Source organism: Drosophila erecta, unplaced genomic scaffold (genome assembly GCF_003286155.1).
Source record: "Drosophila erecta strain 14021-0224.00,06,07 unplaced genomic scaffold, DereRS2 tig00000126-arrow-pilon, whole genome shotgun sequence".
Taxonomy (NCBI): Eukaryota; Metazoa; Arthropoda; class Insecta; order Diptera; family Drosophilidae; genus Drosophila; species Drosophila erecta.
In genome coordinates, this window is record NW_020825209.1 from 2815183 (window position 1) to 2840423 (window position 25241).

General features: G+C 42.9%; 1 protein-coding gene across 6 annotated transcripts in view; it reads left to right on the forward strand.

The window, feature by feature from the left end:
- The window catches only part of LOC6551011 (optomotor-blind protein), a 70770-nt gene that overhangs the window by 16973 nt on the left and 28556 nt on the right, over positions 1 to 25241 (forward strand). For 4 of the 6 annotated variants that reach the window (XM_026981968.1, XM_026981969.1, XM_026981970.1 and 1 more), the window contains exons 3-4: positions 20310 to 20423; positions 20488 to 20650. In XM_026981968.1, the coding sequence (XP_026837769.1) occupies positions 20310 to 20423; positions 20488 to 20650 (277 nt within the window). The remainder of the gene's footprint in view (positions 1 to 20309; positions 20424 to 20487; positions 20651 to 25241) is intronic. The other 2 variants (XM_026981972.1, XM_026981973.1) reach the window with 1 other exon arrangement.

Genomic DNA, 25241 nt, shown 5'->3' on the forward strand with positions numbered 1-25241 from the left:
GCCAACGCCTTCTCCGCCGCCTTTTCCCATATATTTAATTCTATATATATATTTATACATGTATATATGCGTATATATGTACATATAGTGACAATGCCAGTCTGGCGGCGGGGCGTGGCAACAACACCAATAGAAAGTGGAAATAAGCGCAAAAATAAAAATATTTGCAAATAGTTTTGTGTGCTGAAAGTTGGGAATACGTCTGGCCAGGTGTCTAGGGCCACTGGCCACGCCCCCAACCGCCCACGCCCCCATCTGTACGCAAGTAGTTGCATTTTGTTGTTGGTTGTTCGCACTTGGAGAAGTACACAAAAACGAAAAAACAAAAAACAAACAAAAAACCGAGAACAACAAAAACCAGAAATAAAAGCAAGCCACACTCACGAAAAAGTTGCTGAAAATTATATTTTTCGAGCTTAAGTAGAGAGGTTCCTGGCCATATCCTTAAGCTCATTAGCAGTTTGGCGATTTGAAGTGTGAAACTAAACCAAGTGGCCCAGCCAACTGCAATTCCCCTACAAATAAAATGAGGCAAGAAAAAGCAGGCGAAACCACCATGCTTCTTTACTTTGCCAGTTGGTACAAAATATGTGCACTTGCAAAAATTAAGATTTATGGAGTGATTTAATTTGTAGTCCTGTTATAGCAAAACTGAAGATTCAAGTCGCTTCTGTAGGGAATTTCAAGTTGCCTATTAAGTATAAGGATTACACAAGTTTTCCGCTGGACGATCAGTGACTAGCTAATAAAGTTTGATCAGTTGTATTAGTTGTAAAATGATGAATAATAGAAAATATATGCATTATGCAAATGCTATTTTTTCTCCGTGCTCCCGAGTTCATGACCCTGCAAGAGGGGAGGGGCGGGGGCTTGCCCCAAAGTGTGGCATGCAATTGTTGTAAAAGGGGGCGTGGTGTGGTGGGGCGGCCGTGGATGGGGAATGGGAATGGGAGGAAGTGAGATGGGCAGAGCAGGGGAGCCCCGAGTGGCTTGTAAAAGTTTTAAGTACTTGTACCTAGCACACATATGGAGATTATGGCAGTGTGTAAGTTGCAACTTTTTTGCACGCCACACACACACACACACACACACACACACACGATGTTTTCGTTGTTCTTGTTGTTGTTTTTACCATTTTTGCTGTTGCATGCTTGCGAGACGTGCGAAAAAAAAGCAACAACCAAATGGCAAAACAGCAAACAGAATTATTGTTGCCGCTTCTGTTGCCGTTGCCCCATCATCATCAATGTCAAAATTATTGTTTTTCCTGCCGCACAAGCTCCCCCCCCACCCGCCCGCTGGAAAACACCACCCCCTCCCTTTTGCACTCTTCATGTGAGTGCCACTTGAATGTTTTGCGAGTGGATTTGCATTCACTTGGCTCGATTCAATCGGTTTTTGTGCCTGTTTTTAGCGCATTTCGATTTCGATTCATTGATGCAATGATTTGGAGGCTTGTGGCTTTAGTTTTTCATTCACAAAAGTTTGACAGCACCTTCAGAATGACTTGTTTTCCACATTCTCAGTGTGCGCCTACCGTTTGCTTCCTGCAAATAAAAAATACAAATCTACTTCACTTACTTAACGGCTAAAATTAAATTTCACTTCACATCGCTCTGCCTCGACTTCAATATTTTTCGCCCTTTTTTCTCAATTTGTCGCTGGCAATTAAGTCGCTAAAGCAAATAGCGTGAAATCTTTCATCGTTTTGCTGCTTGTTGCTGTGACTTATCAATTAATTGAAATTGCTGTCTAAGCGCAAATAAATAAAGTTTCCCCTCGTTTGCCACACCCCTGAACATTTGGCGACACTTTCAGCGCGAGAAGTCAAGGAAATACGATTTGAAAAATAGGGAAAACATTGAAAACAAAAATCTATAGAAAATGTCAGAAATTATCAAATGTTGACCCCAAGTGTGAGCCAGATAGCACATAGCACAAAAATAGCACATACTCGTATAGAAGATGGTGCGAGATTGCTTTGATTTCAGCAATTTCTAGCTAATTGAAAGCGGCACTTTATTGGCCCCCAGGAACTGTCCTTCGAAAGCCCTTCTATAAAATCGGAGCTCAGTGTGAGTTTCAATCGCCGAGAAGCAGAAAAGTAATCAGTTTTTATTGTAATATGTTGTGGATATGATAAGCAAATACTCGTATGACGATGACTTGTCTTTTAGTACCCCATCATAGTTTCTAATTGATGTCGGACTTTGTGACAAGCATGCGATAATGTGACAGACAATATTTAATGACACGCCACAGGACAGCCAGTCTTTCCTAACTTTTGGTAGTTTTTTTTTAATTTTTTTGTTTTTGTCGGGATCAGGGGTCAGACCCTGGGCAACCGCCTGTCAAAGTTCACTTGTTTAATTTTCATAAATAAAAATTTCCCATTTTCTCCATATTTTGTTGTCCTCCCCGTGCTCCCTCGATTCCTGCCTTTTACGTTTTGGGTAAAAACTCAGCTGACGGCGACAAAACGCAATCAAAGTGCACTGGCCTGCCCCGCCCCCCTGACGCCCACCTTCTGGAAGCCGTAGGCTCAATTAAATGGGCGTGTCCGCCTTCTAGTTTTTTTGTATTTTTCCCTTTTTTTCTCTATGTCCCCAAGCTTTCCTCCACAAAGTCATTAGCGGGCGGGGAAAAGGGGTCAATTGGGGGTTGAGGGCGAAATTTTGTTATAGTGTACAACCCCTGAGGAGCCACAAATCCCACCCACAGTGTCCCCCATTTCTCATTTTCCCTGTTTTGCCATCTTGGAAACGTTTTTCATAATTGTGTTAAAATTGTCGTCCTGCAAAGGGGCAGGAAAAATTATCGATGTGCTAAGTTGACAAATACGTGAAGGTAAAGGGGGTTACGAAAAAATGCCCCTTCTAAATTACACTTAATTTGCTTAGTAACTTGGAAATTTCTTTGGTCCTACGCTGTAATTTGCCTTTCTCCTATTTGGGCAAAACCCTTTTGCAGTGTCCATACCAAATTCACTTGACAATTTTCAGTTCGATAAAAAATGCATAATAATTGGCATAGCGTTAGATTGTCCCACCATATGGCAGATACATACATACATATATCCTTTGGATTTCGCCTGACTCTTGGAAAATGCATGAGTCCATTGGATAATTTGTACGTAATTTGATTTCAAATTGATTTCGCCGACATGCCGGGCACAGCTTATGGAAAATTGGTGGGATCCCACAGATAACTGCACACAACGTGCGTGTATAACCAGTAATTATTTACAAAAAGTTTTTCAAATAGCCACTGCGCAATTTGCTACTCTTCTTTGTAACGAAAAATACGCATATTGCTATAGTTTCAATCACTTTGTGCGCTATCATTTCATAAATGGAATATAGCATGCCTTTATTTAGATGTGTGTTTCCTTAGAACGTATTTTTAGCAACTATGTGTTAAATTTTGTATCCAGGCAGTATTCGATTTTGTTATATGGGCTAATTCCATATTCCCCCGGATAAGATTGCTTTGGGTTTTTATGTTTGACTGTGGGACAAACGTGAATGCAATTTAAACCCTTCAAATAAATATTTTTACCTATCGGCGAGTGTAAATGATATAAAATAAAACCAGTTTGGTCCAAACTACAATCCGCACCACCCAAAAACATAAAACCGAAATCCAAGTCCGAACACAACGCTGCTTAAATTACAATAAAAATGTCATAAAAAATCTTAACAAATTAAAAAGCGACAGGCATTGGAGAAAAAGAGAGACAGCAAAACATTTAAGTGGCGCATTTTGGTGGCTGTTAATTTAAATTGCATTTACGCCTACTTTGAATTAAATGGAAATTAATTTGAGGAACACCCAAAATTTCAGTATTTTTTTTTTTTTTGGTTCGGCTAATTAAGTAAGCGCTTCCGTTGCCGGTAAAAATCCAAGTTTCCCCTCAAAAAGAAAAAAATAAAGCGCCCACGCAGCGGAAGTTGCAAGTTGGAAATTGAAGCGCGGCTAGCGGTTCTCCTAACATGGCTTAATGACGTCTGAGTTTTTGGTCAGAGAACCGCAACCAGCCGAAAATTGATGGTAACAAAATGCCGCTAAATGGTTTCGGTCTTAATCGAGAGAATTCAGCTGTTTACACGCTCCGCTTGGCTAATGAGACGTCAGTTTTGGTGGGCAACTGATAAGCCTAATGGGTGATTATCACATTTAAGGAGGAGGTGTTGAGAATGGTGCAATAACTGCAACGAAAGAAACGATTAGAATGTACACTGGTACAGTGGAATGAAACGGTGGAACAGATGGAATGAAACAGAGAAACTTCATGGATGAAGGAACCCCGGATTTGGTACAGAATCACACATTTCGAACCCCAATCTCTCGACAACTATAAGCAACGCCTGGAATTCGAAACAGCCCGCCTTGAACTGCATGGAATGGAATATTTAAAACGCATTTGCTGGCGCGGCTTCCAACTTTTTCTCCGTCTGATATTCCCTTTTCTCCACGGACAACTTGGAAATGCACAAAGCAAACAAGGCGAAATATGACAACCAACAACGACAGCAACAACCCAAAAGATGACGATGATGACGTCCTTTATAATGAACAACATGAGTTCAGAAGAACCCAAAAAGAAGAAAGGAAAGAAAATAAGAAAAACATAACCGAACAAAAAAGCAAAAACAGCGAGCAAAAACCAAAATAAAAAAATAAAAAATTCGCACAAAGAATGGGGCAAGATACAAAAAAAAAAGAAGGGAATACCAACAACAACCTTAAGACAGAATGCCAGGCGAGTGAACAAGGAGAGTGCAAGTGAGATGGCCTGCGAGGCGAGAAAGAGACAGAGCTAGCGAGGACGAAGACGGCGTCTTTTTGGCGCCAGAAAAATAACGACAATGCCTGACGAATGTGCGTGGAGTGGTGGAGTCCGCTCAAAAATCGGGCCGGCAAAAGGGGAGGGGATCGACGACGGCGGGGGTCAAATATATAGCACTAAAGATCGATGGGTTTCGATGACTATCGAAGTCCCAGAATTCGAGCTAACACAATTGTAGACAAAAGACATGCTAAATTGTAAAATTTCATTTCATATGCTGAATTTCATTATATTTGTTGATCTCATAAATCGATTTGGTAATCGAAATCTTTGATGGTAATCTGTGGTGCTAATATCTTGGCTGCTGCTGTTTCTTTGTGTGGTACTGAGAACAATGCATTCAAGTTGTTAGCTGGACATGTGTTTGGCATTGGCGCTCAATGAGTACAAAAAAAGCTTAAAAAAGCAGGAAAAAGCCTCTCTCAAAAAAGCAGAGAAAGTGATCGAGCAGACGACAAACAAGAAGAAGAGGCTGCAGCAACAGCAGCAACAGCAACAAAAAAGAAGAAGCAACAGCGAAGTCTAAAAGAAATGTCAAAAACAATGAGAACGGTCGAATGAATTTGACAAACATTTCCTAGATGTGCGATGGCAGATCAAAGAGAATCAGCCGGCAGAGCGGCAGCAGCAACAAAGTCAACGACAATCTGTGGCCATCTTACTCGCACTCAGCGTTCGGAAGAGTAGTCAAATATACTGTCTCTTTCACAAAAAAAAAAAAATAAAAAATACTGGCATCCTGTGATTGTTGATCGTTTGCTTAATATTATATTAATTATCAACTATCATTAGTTGTCGATGGTTTTTGCAATTTTTTAAGTAATTAAGTAAATATATTTTTGATTAAAATATTTAGTTTCAATATATTTTTAGTAACTTAAATGTTTTGGTTTTATAACATGTATTTTTTATGGCCTAAAAGTTTTCTTAGTATTCCTAACCAAATTATTTTCAAAATTCCTACTTTTTTGTTCGCCCATGTGTTACTTTTTTTTTTGTTTACCCTTTTCGGTATGCATTTGTCCTCGTGGCAAATTCACGCGTTCGAGGCGAACTCGGCTTGGCTTTTAGCATTAGTTTACACTTGATTAGAACGCTAATTGGCAAAAAAAAAAAAAAAAAGATATTGAGCAACACGATGGCAAAAAGGACGCTCAGTGAGCTGGGAAATTTTCGCGGAAATGCGGCAGGCAGTTAAGCTGGTCCCCTAATCCTTTTGATCTATGCGATATACCTGAACCTGATCTTATCTTCGAGTGCTGGAGTGGCGGGTTTGATGGTATTTAAATTTTCCAGAAATTAGAAGTATCGTTTTCAAATGGGGCCAATGTCGTTACTTCATTCATGTGGGCGCAGTAGTGTTGCTACATGTTGCTAGTATTGCTTGGCCAATGCACATGACTGTCCAAATATTTAAATAAATAAATGTTCAAGAACTTGCATTAACTTCTCGACCCTTATCAAATTGCCCACAGTTATGGCAAAGTAAATGACTTAACTTGTTTGAATTAGCATCCCAGAAATAAGTTTCTAAAAATGGAAACGTTTAAATGTCAAATTCAGGAGTTTTAGTTTAGTGCAATCCTTCTGATGCCTGGCGGCTTGTCTTCTTTCTCACTTCTTCGATTCTGGCCACTACATGAACATACATACATACGTTATGAACATACATACTTACATATGTTCTGGTCTGCCGAAGTTTTCTGAGGCTCAGGCGACGCTTTATGAATTTTAAGTGGCAAAAATTGACGAGTTGCTTTGGTTTTATTTTTTCTTTATTATTATTATTGCTGCTATGCACATTTCTATGTATGTATGTGTGCATATTTATTTAATATTTTCTGGGCTGAAAAATTATACAAATTGTATGGGGCATTTGGTGCGTTTTAACTGCTCTGCGTGTTCTGTTTGCCTGATTAAGCTGCCAAACAAAATCCGAATCAGAGGCTGAAACTGAAACAGAAACAGAAACAGAAAATAACAAACATCGGCACAAAATACAGCTACGTTTTTGGTAACACACACGAATTTATGTTGCCACTTGATTTTTATGAATAAAAATTCTTCTTATTTCGGTTTCGGTTTTCTGGGAAAATAAAAATCAAATTTATGTAGCACCTACAACACGGTCTCCCCCATTCCAGTTTTTCCTGTCGTGCGTTTTCCACGAGGGAAATTAACACGAAGCCAAAAGGCAATTACGCACGCACATCTAGCGAGTGGATAGCAAGAGGTTGGGGGTTCACAGTTCTTGCTCGAAATACAGTGGGCACTTGCAGTTTGATGGGTCAATGGGGTGCAGATAGCACCAACGAACTCTTGTTGCACTCAAAACATGCATTTCTTGGTTCGATCAGATTGATAAGTTAAATATGCTCTACGGCTGTCATTATTGTGTGGCTTATTAGGAGAGGTTACTGTAGTGGCACTGAGCCGTTGTGTATGTGGCTTTTAGGTGTCAATGACGTGTGCTATCCGTTTGCATTCAGGCCAAAGTTCTTTTAAAAAATATGTCATAGACTCTGTGATACTATGTACAAAATGAATAGTTTAGCCAACCGATTCGAACAATTATAATAACAGGAATAGCGAAATTCATCAGCATTATTTACAATAAGAGCTCCAACAAATGTACACCAACGGCTGCAAAAGCAAGAACACCAACGGCCAAAGCGAGAACTATGCCAGAAATAAACCAACAATCAAGCCGGAAACTACACCAATATGTTCACCAACATTTACACCAACGAACTACTATGAACTGAACTAGAGTGCAGGAAACCTGCTAAAGAACATAGCTCTTTGCATTCGACTTTCTATCTCTGTCTGTGCATCTCGCTGGCTCTCTTGCACCACCCACCGCTATTTTGAGTGTGCAGTCAATTAACGGCAAACAAAAGTTTTGCAGTCTGTGCTGCGTTTTGCCCCACTCCCTTACACTTTGCAACCCACTTCATCTAGTGGGTGACGAAAAAGAGGAGGTATACGTATACATACATACATACATATATATAATTTCACAGCAGCACCAAAACTTTTTTGCTTTATGCCTTACATATGTATGGTGTTGTATTGCTGTTATATTTTTTTGTATGTTGTTTTGCTTTTTGTTGTTTGTCTGCCAGCATCGCGTTAATTGAGTGTGAAGTTGGGCTTTTGTTGTTGTTGATTTTAATTGTTAAGCAACAAAGGCGCGAAATATGTTTTAGCTGTTTTGGCTTTTAATTAAGCTGCCAGCCCGAAAAAAGTTGCGCGAAAAACGTAAGAAAAAATCCAAAGTGAGGCAAAAATAAAGAAACGTAAGAAGCAGTAGATTGCGTGCAAGTGGCAGTAAAAAGTGTTGATTTCATTAAAAGCATTAAAAGCCATTGTAGCAACAAAGTCAAAGTCGCTCTCTCCATCTCTTTCTGTCGTTTTGGCCGCTCTGGTTAAAAAAAAAACTAATTTTTTTTCCTTTTGTGATCGTGTGTTGACTGCATTTAATTGTTGTTGTGCACATGCTTTTGACGGCGACGTCGGCGTCGCTGCCCGCGTTCGTTGTCACTTTGAGTTAACAACTCGATTACACGCTCTGCCTCTGCCAGCGCCGCAGCCGACGTTGCTGTCGTCGCCGCCGGCCATGTGCAATTTTTTGAATTATTAATGAATCTCAGCAACGTTCGCAATAAAACAGCAGAGAAGCCAGAAAGAACGCAACGGAACCGAAGGTTCCAACTAAACCATACCCTGCACTCTTTGTTTCGTCTTCCAATGCTGCAAAAGCATGTTTTTGGGAATTCGGGCGCATGCAATCATTATTGTTACATTTCCAGCATCTTCAAACCAAGTATTTAACTAAGATGTTCGTATGCCAAGCCTGCTACTTTTCATTGCCCTGGCAACCAAGATAACTTCGTTAAAAAAAGCGAAAGTAAAGTTTCGACTGTAAAAGTTTCATAAATGTGTCCATACCAAAATTTCCATATCCACATACTTTCCAATACGCCTGGTATCGAAAATGCCCATCATTTGTTACAGGGTATGAAAACGGCAGCAGAGAAAGAGCATGAATAAAGCAAAGCAAGTGGTGTGTAAGGCAGCCGGATCGTGTTAATAAAAAACAATTAATATTAAGTGTATGTTTAGTGCGGCTCTTGACGCTGTTGCTGTTATTGTTGCTCCTGTTGTTGCTGCTGCACTCGTTGATTATTTGTACCATTAACGCGTTGTCGGCAGAACTCGTTATCTGCCGTCTCCCTCTCGTCGCGTGTAATTACTTTTAGTTGGTCATAATTTGTCAATAGCTATTTTGTTGCACTGCCAATTGCCAGGCAGTCGTCAGCAGTCAACAACAATTGCAATCCCCCCAGCAACAACAAAAAACCAATGCAACGGAAGTGCAAGTGTGCAATCGTGTGTGGAGAAAGAAATAGAAAAAAGACAAATACAGTGAAAGATAGAGCGAAGCGGAGGGGATAACAGAAAGTGGAACAAGTTAGGTGACAGGCAGAAACAACTTGGCCAGATCCAAGCTGTGATTGACAACCGTCAATTGCGGGAATTCACATCGCCAATGAAATTCCATTACTCGCCGCTCGTTCTTCACTACTCGTTCTAATTGTACCGTTAATTAAAGAATATAGTGCGAAGATAGTTGCAGAGCTTTGATAAAGATACTCTAGCTTTTCTAATGGTTAGTTTTTTTAGTGTTTAAACACACTCGCTACTCCATACTCGTAGAACACAACACGTTGTAGAACACAATTTGTTCGTATAATTACTGGATGAATTGCTGGCGTCTAGTTACTTAAAGTATGTCGAGAGGTCAGAAGAGTTGATTTTTCAAATCTGCACTCGTTGCTCTTGCCTTTAAAGTGCTGGTTAATTAGCATAATTGAGATAACTCGATGGCCGACCCGAACGCACACAATAGTAGGTAATCCCCATTTAGTAAAACCCCGGTCCCTCCGGGCTTCCTCCCTCTTCCGGTTCTCTTCGCTCTTTTTCTCGGTCCGCTGGCCAAATCCCTCTCTCTCAACCTGTACCCGCTTCCCTGCGCCGGCGCCTGATCAAATTTGATCGAGCAAAATAGCACATACAGGGAAGACAAAGGGAGGCGGAAGAAGATGAGTATGGGCAGGGTTCAGAAAGGGGGAGAAGGTCAGCTGCCTGGAGGGATCTGATCGCAACCCTCGGGGGTTTGTTTTTGCCTTTCTTTGTTTGATCCGTACCTATAGCGCCAGGTAAGCCACATCCTCTGTCCTATGTTCTCGGATCTCATCCTGATTCCACCTCTCATCTCTTAGCTTCTCCCCGTTTGGTTTTGTTTGTTTTTCGGTCCTTTTCGGTCTCTTGGTTCTCCCTTCACGTCTTCTTCATATGGCCACTTGTCCAGTGTCGTTTGTATCTGCATTTTATTATCATCAAAGGCCGCTGGGCTTTTTGGCTTCCTCCTCTTCCCTGTGCCCTTTGCCGATCGTTGTATTTGGCCCTTCATCTAACTAAGTAGAATGGTCTTCTTTAGAGCCTTATAAATGCCCCCTGGTTTTCTAGAGTTCCTTATAGAAATGCAGTTTTAAGTATAAGTTGCAGTTGCAGTATAAGTTTTCGCTTTAGATTTCTGGTAGAACGCTGTTAGTTCATTAGTGGTGATTTTTCGGGCTCACTCTCCTGATAAGTTAAGATACTTCGTATTCTGCGTCTTATGACTTGGATAAGCTTTTGAGTGGAGCTTAAGTATCTCAATTTGTGGGGTAAGTTTTCCTGGGTAGTGGTCATCTATCTGGTCATCTACTTCTCAACCATCTCATTGGATCCCCTCCTTGCGGGTTGCGCCCCTGGCTTCTCAAGGAACGGAGGCCCATTGGCAAAAGGTAAACAGACCACAAATTGGACAGTGGAACACATGTTTGGCGCGTTAAATGCTCGAGCGTGTTATTTATAACGTTTTTTATGCGCTCAACAGCTTCGCAGCCGGGCCAACCACTTGCTCTCTCATCGCCTTCGTCTTCCTCTTCCTCACTCTCTTCAGTCTTCCTGGTCGTCTTCTTGGTGCTGAGCCATGCTGGTGGTGTTGTTGTTCTTGTTAAGACGCGTGTACCCAGTTGCCCCTCGTGTTTTGGCCAGTTGCTGCCGTTGTTGTTTGGTCAACACCTTTTGTAGACTCTGGCTCCGGGCAAAAACGAAAAAGAATACCCCCGCCGTCTTCTCTTCTCTGGTGAAGAAAGGGGCTCTGAAGAAACCAAGAGCAAACATGAAAAAAACGGCAGCAGTTGTAAGTTTCTGTTTGTTCTTCGTCGTGTTTCGTGCGACCGCAAAAATATGCGTATGGCCATCGTCCCTTTTTTGGCCTTATGACAGCCAACGGTCATCGGGGTCTCATCGAGTCCTTGAGCACAACTGACACACCAGCACACGCAATGTCCTACGGAGCGCCACCAAAAACCAAAAGAATTCCCATTCTGGATCAAGATCGGTATCTCTGAAAGGCAGTTAAGGCGTCTCAACTGGATGAAAGTCACGAAGAGTGAAAAAGAATTTTATAAAAAGAAGCAGTAATATATAAAGTTGGTTAGAAATATTAGATCGAGTTGGGCCGACAAAAAGCATTCAACAATCTTCAAACGCTCCCTACAGCAAATGTGATTTTGTGGCAGAGCCAGCTGTCTTCAGTGCAACTTGCTACCAAATCAAATCTCTGGAAAAAGAACAAGCCCCAAGCAACAGGAGATTCTGCTGCAACAGAAAGCAACAGAATCGCACGGTTTCGAGGAGAAACCCAACAGATTCAACAGGTGAACATAGTAGATCCCTCTGCCGAGATTCTTTCCCCGGGGTTCTTTATATTTCCTATATTTCATTTTTTTGGGCCTTATCAGGGGAGGATTGCGCGGAGGTTTCTGCGAATCGTGTTGATTTGATTTATTTAAAACCAAACAAAACAAAACGCACAGGCAAGCAACGAGAGAGAATGCGAATTTATCGCTGTTCGATCATAAATAAGAATTATATAAACATGCGTTTGGGACCTCAGTGCACACCACCCATGAATGGGGCCCTCTCTTCTTATTTCTTTTTTTTTCTTGCTGTTTGTGTTTCTTCTGTGGGCTGAAACAAGTTGCAGTATGTTGTCCGTCTTCATCATGATGAAGATTATGATGATGGGGCTCGGAGTTCGCCGTGTGTGGGACACATTAGAATCCGGTCCTTGGGCTGTCCTGTCTCTCAACCGCATGTCGGTTATGTTAACAACATTTAAACGCAGCTCGTTTAGAATCTGAATCTTCCCCATTGAGAAACTGGAAACTGGAACTGGGACTGGGACTGGGAACCCGGAGCACCGAAGCCTCGAGCCCGTGGAACGTAGAACGTAGAACCTCGAGCCTAGGCTCGTTATGTGCCCTCCGCCTTGTTGACTTTGAGGATTTATGAGTGTCTGACGTGTGTGATGACTGTTATTAGCTGCGTCCGCGTCCTCAAACCGAGCTTACAACAATTCAACCAACAACTTGCCAACAATCTCAGCAACCAGCGAACAAAGCATTTAGCACAGAGAGAAAAATTGGTTACGAAGGACATTTGGTATTTTCATACCATCACAAACTATTTCGAATTGTAATCCTACAAAAAAAAATACACTTTAACAGAATTATGTAAATTGGTCTCTGGGAAAGTTTAAAAAATCAGTTCGATAGTATTTAATAGTATAGATACATATATTTGCACAGTGCAGCGAACAAACCCAGGCAACCTCCACGTTTCCCGGTTTTCAGAGCTGTTTAAACGGATGTGCGGATGTGTGCATCGACATGGCCATCGGTGTGTCCCCCCTCCACACACCTTAAACTCCCCCTTCTGAATCATCATCATCTTCTTGGTCGTGATCGTGATCCGAACCACTCAAGAAGGATCTGCTTGGTTCTTGGTTATGTATTGCACGGGGAAAAAGGCAATGCAAACAAACAAACAGAAACGCGTTAATGGCGCCTACCACCATAATTTAGACATTAAACGTGGGCGCAGGGGGCGTGGCAGCCATCGAGACTGTTTGTTTTAGCGATTACTCACTGTACATCAAATTAAGTTGGGGGAAAAGATCCACCCTGTGGCAATTTGAAGGGCTTATAAATAAGAATTTCATTTGATTAAAATGTGTATTAAGAACCGGTGATTTTTTGAATAAATTATTGAATAACTACGGCCATTATAACTTTTATTTCTAATAAATCAATTAAATTTTCACTGTACGTTACATTTGTATAACCTGAAATATTTATTAGTATTTAAATATCATTTTTCACTGCCGACAAAAATAGTTCTCCACCCGTTATTTATAGCCAATTAATTATTATTGCCATAAACCCATTGGACAGTTAAAACTACTCGTAAAGGAAATAATCATATGCATCCCAACTTATTATTTGTTGCCCCTTTAATGGCTTTCAACTGCGACAATTTGCATGGAGATGAGCTCAGTCAGCTTTCATTCGATGGCTCTTCCAATTCCACTCCGCAGCGTCCAATCGTAGAGCATCTTGAGCCCATCTTTCTTTATCCGCCTGGCTTTTGAGCTCACTTGAGCACTAAATGCGCATAAATTACTTACACTTTGGCAGGCAAACATTGACAGGGAAAAAATAAAGGAAGTCCAAAGATGGGGGCTGCGCCCACTGAACAACCCACTGAACCACCCACTGAACCACCCATAGAACCACCCACCCCTGCACAAAACTTGGCCAACGAGCTGCAAAGCATTTGACGCACAATTTAATTAAATATAAGACAAACTCTCTCTCTCTTTTTTTTTCTCTATGGTGTTTTCGCCCCCTGACAAAATGTATTTAAAAGTTGGCCATAAATAATTTAGCACCAACTTTGGGGTCGTCCGTGTATCTATGAGATACTTTCTTGCTACCGCCCCCATTTCCCTGCTGGTGTGCTGCAAATGTCACTGCTGCTACCACTTGGGAAATATTCGCCTGTGAAATCGCATCTTGGCCAAAACCAACTTGAGACATGGGCGAAGAACCTAATTGAGGTTGAACCAATTAGTGGCGGGTCGCCAGGGATCTTTGGCCCGAAAAAAGGCCAAAGAAAATAGGTATGCAAGTAAGAGCCTACAAAAGTCGCCACGAGATTCCAATTGCAAAGTTGCAAAATGTGGCCCATTGAATCCGACTGCAATTTTCAGTTTTAAGTTGACATTTTTTTAATTTTCCTTCTCCGGGAATAATTGAATTGATTAGGCTTCCATATACTCGCATGTTATACTCTAAATCAATCATTATAAACGTATGTAGTTTTTTTTTTTCATTCTATTAATGCAAATCAGAAGCATCATATTTTATTCAACCGATTTGCCTGCGTTGCATGTGCGACAAATGAAAATGAAATAAAAATTGCCGCTAAATTGTTATGCCAATTGTTGTTACTGCTGCCTTTGATTATTGTGCGAAAAGTCACACAACTGACGAAGCCGCCGGCGTGCATATTAAACAGGCTAAAAGCCAGAGGAAACTGAAAATTATTAATAAATGAATGCAAATAAGCTGGAGGGGGGTTATAAAAGAACGCACACTCGTATACTGACAAATCAAAAGCAAAATTTAAAAAAAAAAAGGGTTAAGAACATTTCATGCATGCAAATGAGCTGGAGAGCATGAGAAATGGCCAATGGGCGGACCAAGCGAAAAAAACTGACCGGCAACCCAGAAAAAAATATACAAAAATAAAGCAAGCCAAGCTAAAATAACAAAGCAGAAGCACACACACGAAAATTAAACCGAAAAAGAAAAAATAATAATAATAATAAAACCAAATACAAAAAGCGAAAAGGCGAAAAAGATGCGGGGGCGTCATGCCATCCCTTTTCCACCGAAGCGGGGGACACATGTGGAGAAAAAGGGACAGCAACAGCCCAAAAGCAGAACAGGTGAAACAAGGGAAAGAGAGGGGTAGCTACACAAAGAAAGAGAGGGGCTGCATTTGCAAGGTTAGAATTTGCAAATAAAATAAAATAAAACGGGTGTGCTAGTGTGTGTGTGGGTTTTTTTGTTTTCCTGTGTCAATTGACCGAAAATGATGGCGACCAAAAAAAAAAAGATCCAAGTGTTTCAGCAAAAATGGCGCAAATTCATGTGTGCATTTCCGTGTGCGAGTGTGTGCGACAACAGCCGCAATTATGAGCAATTATAACAAAAAAAAATATAAATAAAAAAACAAAGAAACAATACAAAGGCAGGCAAACAAAAGCGGCGACAACACCAAATAAGAACAAACCAAAACAAGAAGGGGTGGACCTTGTTTGTGTATGCCTACATACAGATATATAATAATTATCCATATTGGCGGTGTCCGCTTGAAATACACAGCAAACGACTTTAGTTACTTGAGCTCGCGCCTTTAATAATATAGTTTTAGCAGAACAGCACACTTCTAATTTGCATGAGAAGAATGAACAGACTTTTGTATACCACAATTTGAATGGAAATAAATAAATATCTGCAACAGAGCGCGTGCTTAAAAATCTGTGGATGTTTTTATTTGCCCCACATGATTGGAAATGCGGTTTTTGCTGCACTTGTCAAAACGCCACTTGTTGAGGCTGTTTTTTATGTGGCCCTTCCGCAGACAACATAAATCAACACCCAAAGTCGCCGAGTGGCTGAAATCCGAGTTTTCAAAGCCTGACCCCGCGACCCCTGAACCCTTGTCTTTTCTTTCCGCTTATCTGCGTGACAACTGCATTTCAATTCATAACAATTAAGTCGAACAACAGGCGCGGAAACTGTGAACAGCTAATAATCGGGGGACTGAAAAAAAAAAAAAACAAAAACAGATTGAGGGGCGGCGACTGCGAGAATTCTAATCGACGGCAAGGTTAACGGGTTCAGCCATGTTTTATTTTTTTCGATTCCCCCCCAAAAACAAAAAATATATATATGGGCGCACCAAGGAGGGGGCTCATTCACCTTATCAGGCAAGAAAAGTCGGCGCGATGACAACGACACAATCTAATCGCTACCCTCGATAAGGATGCGCCAACTGGTGCAAGTGCTATCTAAAGTTCGTATACCCTATATTATTATTTTAATGTTTCATTGCACTTTCTTTTGAAGCCTCGTACCTTGCTATGTCAGTTTCTTTTACAATAGTGTGTAGACTAGCTTAACATTAGGGCATTCGTAATTCGTTCAATTTCGATTGATACCACGATTGGCTTCGCTCGTTTCACGCTCTCCCAAAATGAAGCGATCAAATTGTAATTACACCCGATTTCCCACATTTGATTTATTCATTGCGCCAGATTTATGCTCAGGGTCAGCCGGCCTTCGATAAGGAATACAGGCGATAGTTTTTCCCAATACAAGCTGCACAGTTTTTAGAAATTTATCCCCTATACTGACTACTTTCTGCTGGTGCTGTTGCCCTGCCCCGTGATCCTGTTTCTGGGTCCCACAGTTGTTTCGGGGCCTCCGATCTTAATGACATGGCCATTCATTTCGGGCCAAAACGAGACGGGAGTGGGCGTTACCACTAACTGACAGGCTAAAACAAACGGGCAGCGTGTTTACGAGGACTTGGGGCCGTGGTTATGCCTTCATAAATTGTTTTATTATTATATAGACTTGATATATGGCCCAGCCACTTGGTCAGTCAGTCTGGGCCTGTCAGTTTATTGGTTTAACTAATTTGCCCCGATCCTTCGACTCTTCGGTGCCTGCGTGTATCTGCTTGAGTGTGTGTGCGTGTGGGTAATTAACGTTTATGATGCAGCTGCCTTTTGGTCCTTGTTTGTCTCCGTCCAGTTAGCAAGTTCCCAGTTGCGAAGTGGGTCTCACAAATTTGTCAAATACCCAAACGATGCACATCTGTAAAAGGCAAAAAACATTCCCTTTTCCGCAAGCAATTTGCATGCAATTGTCATTCAATAAAATTCAAATTAAATGCAATGCAAAAAGTGGCCAAATAAATAAATCAACCGGGCCAAAAGACAGATGTTCTCTAGGCAAATGATGTAAGATGATGTTGAATATGCACCCCTTTTGTTCAGCTTGTATCGGAAATCCATTGGCAATGTGTTGACAAAGATTAAGGAGGCACTCCGAAACAACAAAAAAAAAAAAAGAAAAAAAAGCGACAGCAATTTTGTTGTCACAAAGCCAAACTGTCAACGGATCCCCAGCCACTATTTCTTGAGGGTTTCCCCGTACCCGCACTACTGCTACCAATTTTCGGTTCCCTTTGGGCCAACTGCAGGTGCTACTTTAATCCCCGCGCCGTGTTGACAAAAAGGAGAGCCAAAAACCCACGAATGCGTTTTGCAAGCCAACCTCTGTTGGTTTTCTTTTTTTTATTTCTGTTTGTCCCCCTATATCATCTCCGTTGCAGCCTCTTTGCCTCGGCTTCTCTTTCTACTTTTTGGTGTTTCCGAGCTGCTGTTTGATTGACTATCAGATAATGCATTGACGCTTCTAAGGCAGGTCGGCTGCCTCACCTCTCACCTGCCATCGAGAGCGGCACAGGTGCGTTAATAGACGCCAGTAGGGTCGGGAAAGCGGTCAGGACGCCGGACACAGGGTACACAGATGTCACCTGCGGATCTGCTGATGGCATCGCTAATCGATTACATGGCCACCGCAAGCGGCCAAGATTTAGATAAGTGTCATAGGGCTGACTTCGCCGGCGTTGAAGGATCGGTTTTGTTGAAAAATAGCCAACGAATGCTTGATGACCACTCGCTCACTGAAAACTGGGTGGCTCGTAGAAAAATACTAAAGTATAATTGTTGTTTCGTTCGAGTTAGCAGACATTTTAATGTGATTTGAAATACACTTTTGTAGTTGTTTACTAATTGGCCCACATTTTCGGAGGTTTATTTTAAAGGCTTTCTTTTCTGTTTGAAATGATCCCCTCAAAGAAGAAAATTTATACAAAATTTTTTTAGTAAGTGCCGAGACTTCGGCTTGACCTTATTTCGTTTTCTCAACTTTACTCTTAGGTTTTCATTATTGCTTGTCCCTCACTTCGGTTCTTACCAGTTCTTTTTCTCCTGTTTGCTCTGAGCCCAACCCAATTACAACTCAATCGTTGAACATTTTATTTTCGGGCCGGGCTAATTGATTAGCCATTAACCCCTATGTGGGCCTGACGAGGACAACTGAGCGACACCTTAACACTCAAGAGCTCAGCGAAAAAAAAAAACAAAACGGAAAAAAAGAAAAGAAACGCAGGGAACGCACTGAGCCTTAATTAAGCTTAATTATGGGCTCATGGGCTCCTTCTCCTTGGCGCTTTGCGTTGCCAACTGCCTTCAACACTTTTGGCCGGGGGAAATTGAATTAGCCGTGGTGGCTCTCCGTTGAAATGTGTGTGGCAAAAACAAACAACGACGCTGGGTGCTCTGGTCAAAAGGTGCAAGTTTTACACGTAACGATTTGCACGAACCTGAATCTCGGTTTCGGTCTCGGTCTCAGTCTCGGTCTCTCGGTCTTTTGGGCCAGAAGTCTGAAGTCTGGCGTCTCCGGAGCCAGCAGCGCCTGTGGAACCAGCACAAACGAGAGCAAATCGTTTTGTTGTCGAGCAAGCCAGGCTTTTCAGTTCGAAAAAGAGAAAAAGCTGAAAAAAAACACACACACACACACACACAGAGAAATTCAGCGTGTGGTGTGGGCCCAGGAAACTGGCTCCAAAGTCGGCCTCGCTTGGGGCCATGTCTCTGGTCTTGGTCTTGGTCTTGGCCTGGTCCCTGGTCCCTGGTCCCTGGTCCCTGGCCATAACAAGCTGCCAACAACTGGCGCCAAGTGCTCAATAATGTTAACGAGCTATTCAGTTAAGACAACACACACACACAAGCACACACACTCTCGAAAAACAAAAGCCCAGGCAGCGAAAAAAAAAAAAAGAGTCCAAGCCAAAAGCCAAAAGCAAGGCAAGGCAAGGCAGACAGACGTGCCTTCGTTCCTGGCAAATAAAAAATAATTTGCAGTCGAAAAAGGCAGGCAGACACCCCCCTCCCCACCCCCCGCACCGCACACACCTCCCTGGAAAAGGGGGTGCGCTCTCCTCCAAATAGAAACATCCTCGGTTCTGGGCTTGCCCACCTCCATCGGTTCAGTCCACAGTCCTCAGTGCTCAGTCCTCAGTTCTCAGTCCCGTCCAGTCAGTCAGACATCACTCAGCTTGTTAGCCCTCCTTCCACGCCTCTGGTATCCGAGGCACCAGCCCCCCTCCTCCTCTCCACACCCCTCGATGTTTGTTGGTTTTTATCAAAATGCAGTCGCAGCTGATGATGATCTGTGAACATGAACAAGACGTTCGTTAAATTTGATTCATGAGGCGCTCTCGCTGCGAGAGCCCCAACCTCAACCTAAATCTTTGGCACTGAGAAAAAAGAAGTACACACGTATTTTGGATGCACTTCAGCATGGATATCCTTTAGCTAAGCGCCTTGTGGAATCTAGTATCGCAGCTTTTCCCTTCTAGGAGAACAAGAACCCACATGGTTCGGGAAACGAAAAGTTACTTTGTTAGACATCGATTGCAGCTATCTGAAAGTATACCCCTTTTCTGCCAGTGCAACCGAGCTGAACCTGAACCCGAACAGCGATTGAGTGATTGCTACTTAAAGTTATAATTTTCATATTTATGCCCGTGTGTGTGGAGCGCGAGATCTCCTCTGGCCAGCGAAGATGCCCCTGCCTCTTTCTCCAGCTCCGGGTTCCTTTTTGGGTGGATGGGATGGCTGGGATGGCTGGGATGGCTGGGATGGCTGGGTTGCTGGGTTGCTGGGCTGCTGGGCTGCTGGCTGCTCGGTTCTTCCGAGGGACAACGACATCACATCGCATCGCATCGCATCGGAATCGCCTGTGTGTGTTCCCCCTTTTGGCCGGGCCATGTAATTTTCGAGTTTGCACATTGCCACCAACATGGCTAATCAACCTGGCCAAGAGGAACCTGGCACTCTGCCTCTCTTTTTAGCCCAATTTGAATCCGAGTGGCGGGAGTCCGGAGAGTCGGGGAACCGGGCGGTGAAGAAATCGGCGAGCCGGGGGTGCTGGGAGTTTGGGGTTTGGAGTTTGGAGCTCGGAGTCGAGCCGAAACAATTTGTGGCTTGGCGCCACTTGATAGCTTGACTGGTCTGGGGGTTTTGTTTGCCTTTGCTTTTGGCCAACTCGTAGTCCGAATCTGATAATGATGATGATGATGATTGTGCGAGTGCGAGTGCGACTGCGACTGCAGCGATCTTCGCCGGACGGATCATCTGGGCCCCGAAGGTGGGCCCCTGAGAACCAGAACGTGGTCTTGGCAGAGCGTTCTTAGGCTTTATAAGCCGCACTGATTAATGTTTTATTTGATTAGCCCGAGAAAATGACCATAGCCCCCGATATTCTCGGCCATCCTTGCCATAGCACACCCATATCTCTAATCCCTCATTTCGCTCAACTCCTTATTTTGTATTTTTTTGTTTTACTCGTTGCAGACAAATGTTTCCGCAAATGAAATTTCGTGTTTCGGGACTGGATGCCAAGGCTAAATACATCTTGCTACTGGACATTGTGGCGGCGGACGATTATCGTTATAAATTTCATAATAGGTGAGTTTTAGGGGCATGTGGTTTCGCAAATGCCATCCTATAATCGTTATTATCGTAATTACAGTCGCTGGATGGTGGCTGGGAAAGCGGACCCCGAGATGCCAAAACGCATGTATATCCATCCAGATTCGCCCACAACGGGTGAGCAATGGATGCAGAAAGTTGTTTCATTTCACAAATTAAAATTGACCAACAATATTAGTGATAAACATGGATTTGTAAGTACTGTACGTCTTCTTTGTTTACCGCATTAGTTATCTAAGATACACTGTAACCACAACCATGCCCACAACAAAAACACGATCCAAAACTCAACGATACCAAGGAATTCTACTGGACTTGCAATTATTTAGCGTTGCTTAGAAGCGGTATGAGCCCAAAAATGGAGCGTTATTTTTGTCTTGAATAACATAGCGAGTGTATGTGAGAATGTCATGAGTGACTTTTCAATTCCCTAAGTTCCTGTTTTAACAAGTAATTAACTCATTTGCATCAAAGCTTGCTGGCAAAAAAGAACCACGCGATTCAACGGAAACTTTAGCACATCAAAGCGAACTTTATCTAGGCCCCATTATCAAAGAGCCTGCGCGCCTAACACTCGGCACTTCAAATATCATCTCCACCAGATCCAGATCCACCCATCTTATTTATATCGCTTTCTCATTTGCTGCTTTTTTCCTCATTTCTTGTTGCTTATCAATGCGAATTTGCATGGCATCCGACTCGTTTTCGTTCGGGTTTGCACTTTGAAGTATATAGTACTCCATGGCTGGCTGGCTTATCTAAAACTTCTCACACGCATGAAGCGAATGGATAAGCACGGAATCGGATCGCCGATTCTGGGATGCGGTGTGCGGCATGGGGGGTTACATAAGGGGTAGGGGTAGGGGCGCCAGGCGAATTGTCGGTGGACTTTTCATTTGAAGGCCGCGCTCGCGCGCTTCTTTTGACTTTGTAGTTGTGCCGACGCCGATCGCGTAAATTTCATCAACTGCTGGGCAAATTTTCATTTTTATTGATCGGACGGTGGTGCCCACCCGTTGCGACTTTGCATATATACACCACTCACACATACATATAAATATATGCATATATACAAATATATATATGTATATACACTCTTTCTCCCCCTTTCTCCTGCGATCCACGATCATCATGATCTTGGGCGGGCGCCATGTGGTTCTGCAGTTTTGTGTCATGTCTCCGCCTGCTTTTCCTCTTTTTTTACATCTCGGCTCGTTTTGCATGGCGAGTCATAAATCGCACAGCTAACGAACAAGGCGGCGGATAAGGGCTGGCTACTCCACCTCCACCTCCACCTCCCACTCCGCTGATCCTCGGACAATTGGACAATCCGTGTCTCGTGTCCGGCGGTGTGCGTGGGCCTCCGCCTAAGTAGCCTGTGTTGGCCATTAATTTCGCTTGGTTCAAACGGCAAAATGCCGACGCTGCGTGTGGCTGGTGTGGCCAGCGATTACGAATCGGTGTCCCAATCGGTAGGGCATTTATTTCATCAGGGGCTCTTAATATATATTGGTATTTAAGGCCAATATTTTAATGAAATATCGTCGAGAGTCTGCGCTCGAGCGAGCTTAGCCATTGTAATAAAATTCCATATTTCGACGATCCCATTTTGTAAGTGCATTTTGTAAGTATATATATGTATTTTCTAGTATGCTAGTTAGATTTGCATGAGCCAACACAATTCTAGAGCTAGTTTACACTGCAGTTTCCTGGAAATAAAATCACTTCTTTCCAAGGCGAGCACTCAGACTACTGCAAGACATAAATCAATATGTAATTTACTCAAATATCGGAGATAATGCTGTTTAACTTTGATGGTTTCTGGAAACAACAACAGCAGCAACAACAGCAGCAACAACAGCAGCAACAACAGCAGCAACCCCTGTGTGTCGCCAGCTGTTGGCGCTCTCAAAAGCGTTATAATCATATAATCATGGGATAGCACGGGGCACCTGAGCGTTATTATAAAGTCTATAATTTAACACTTTTTGCGGTCGTTGTGGGGTCAATGTGGGCGGTGGTGGGTGATTTTATATGGTTGATTTCTGTTGTATTTTTGTCTACTTCTGTGCTGCCTGCTTCTCGCTGGCTGCGTGTCAAAACAACAACGTCGCAGGCCTTCAGAACTTCAGACCTGCAATTCCGTAATTGTGGCCCACCTTTGTTCTGCCATATACATATACTACATACACTACGACACTACGGTGTGTGTGTAAATATGTCTGTATATAGGCAGCGATTCATTTGGATGAGGTGCCCCAAAGCGTTGCGGAAACGGAAGCGGCTTTTCATACATTGAAATGCACTTAGCGGGCGGCAGAAAACGCGCGCGTTTTTAAACGCCCTTTGCACTCGCTGAAATTGTGTGAAACGTGTGTGTGTGTGGCCTGTTTGCCTGTGTGTGTGCTGTGGAGGGTGTGTGCGTGTTAGTCGGCCATGTTGCCGCAAAAGAGCCACCCTAATAAGGTATAATGAACCACCAAAAGGGTCAAAGGGGGTGGGTCAACGAGAGGGTGGGTTTGCAGGCGGCAGGAAGGTGTCGCCTAATGCGTTTAATTGTTGCAGTTCAAGTTGGGACAGTCTCTACTCCAATTAGCCACCCCAACTACTTATTTTCTCTTTTGGTTTCGTCAAAACCCCCCATGGAAAATACAAATTCCGAGAAGTTTTACAAGCTGAAATAGAATGTGCATGCGTTTTTTTTCCCAGTGCTCAGAAATTATCCCGTCAAAGCTGAAAAGGGGCAGAAAAAGATGTGAAGTACGGAGCTGGGGCATATGTCTGCTGCCATTAGTTTCCCCATAGTTCAAAGCATAGTTGGCCATCTTCTGTGTCCATTCAACCATGGAGAAGTGGTCTGGAGCATCATCCCAGCCAACGGATTTCCAATCCTCCTCAGCATCCCGTCCATGGATTTCTGAGCCGAGCAGACGAAGCGAAAATTCAAAAAAAAAAAAAAAAAAAATATTGTCCGAGGAGAGGAACTGAACGGAACGGGTTGACAAACTAAACTCAAGTGGAGTTCCATTTCCGGACACGAACACGGACGCAAATCAAATTAATTGAGGCGCAAAACACACACTCACACACTGGAGAGTCCTTTGGCCCATCCTTGGGATAAACCGTATTGTACCTACGCCGTTCAAGCTCAATCTCGGGCAGCGTTCTCTGGTGGTTTTCTTGAAACAATTCGCTTAGAAAATCAAAGGCGGCCCGCAACTGCACGTGTGTGTGTGCCTGGGTGTGTGTGTGTGTGCATGGGATATGGGCAATGGAATATGGGGCATGTTATATGGTAGATGGGATATGGCCAATTTGTCTGCTTTAGACGCGCTCTTTAAGGGCCATCCCGGGGTCAGGTAGTTAGGTAGTTAGGTGTTGCCCAAAATACAATTTGAAAGGCTCTTTTGAAGTTGACAGCCTCCGAGACTCAGATCCAGATACAGATCCTTGCCATCCTTGGCTCGTGTGGTCGAAGGTCTCTAAAGGAAGATAATATTTAATGGGAGTGGGGCCTGCACTGAATTGCTTTCAATTGAAGTGGATTGGAGTGGATGGAATGCTCATTGTGCCACCAATTAGGCACTGACAAAGTCTAATGTCCTGGCTGCCTCGGCAACGAACTTGATCACTTAACTGCGAATCGATATAACTATTTTTATGCTTATCAAGTGCTTAGAAGGCCTTTTACGAGTCTCACAGTGCATAGGGTAACTCAGTGCTAAATGTAATTTAGTAGGTTTTTTTCCGTTAATCGATAAGGTTTAGTTATGTGAGTATCGCCTTTAATTCAGAGTAGATCTAAAATACTCGCAATTAATAGGTTTCTATCGGTAGGCGCCTGTCTTTCGCCTGCTTACTGCACATGGAGGGGTGAGCAACCCCTGGAAATGCAACCCCCGAAATACTAAGCCATTAATGAGGATGCTTTCTACCTACTGATGGTGATAATGCTGCTGCTGCTGCTTCTGCTGTTGCAACCACAACGGCCTTTTGTGCCCATCTATATGTATATATATTGGTGTATATATGAATGCCTGATTTCTTATCTAATGCCTAATGCCACCGCTATCTGGCGACCATATCATATCATGCGGTGCCCAAGAGTCCCGGCCGAGAGCAAAAGGGTATCATTGGCTGCTATCAGTGGCGATCAGCTAGATTAGGCCTGCTGTTCTCCGTCGTTTTGCCAAGTGAAAGGAGCAATAGCACCGGCAAGGCGACAGCAGCCCAACTTTTTTCTCTTCGGCTGTTTTTTTTGCAACAGCTGGTTATTTGTGCCGTTTGTGCTGCCCTCTCGGTTTATTTATTTTTTTTTTGTTTCGAGAAGAAACTGGTCTGAGCCATCAATCATTCAACTGATGGAAGCCACACGCAATTTGCCGGAGGGCGTAACTCGGTTTGGAGCATGGTAATGGGTTTGGGAATGGGAATAAAACCAGGTGGAATGGGAGCGTAGATTAAGTTGGCGCTTGTGATTGGAAAATCATTTTTTTATGGTGCTCCTAACTCCGTTTTGAGCCACAAAACTACGCAGAAAATGGCTCGGCGAGTAAATTTCTCATTAATCACGTAACGCATTGAGGAACTTCGGAATTCTAAATGCCTACCAACTAAATTACAAAATCAACTGTAATAATTGTTAAATTCTATGGTATGAAAATGTCAAATGCAACGATTAAGGATGTCCTCGTTAAATCGCAAAGCCCTTCAAGCCTTCAGTTGTTTCAGGACCTCTCCATTTAAAGTGCTGACGTTAAGGTCCTTGAATACAGGAGGGAAAAAAAACGAAAC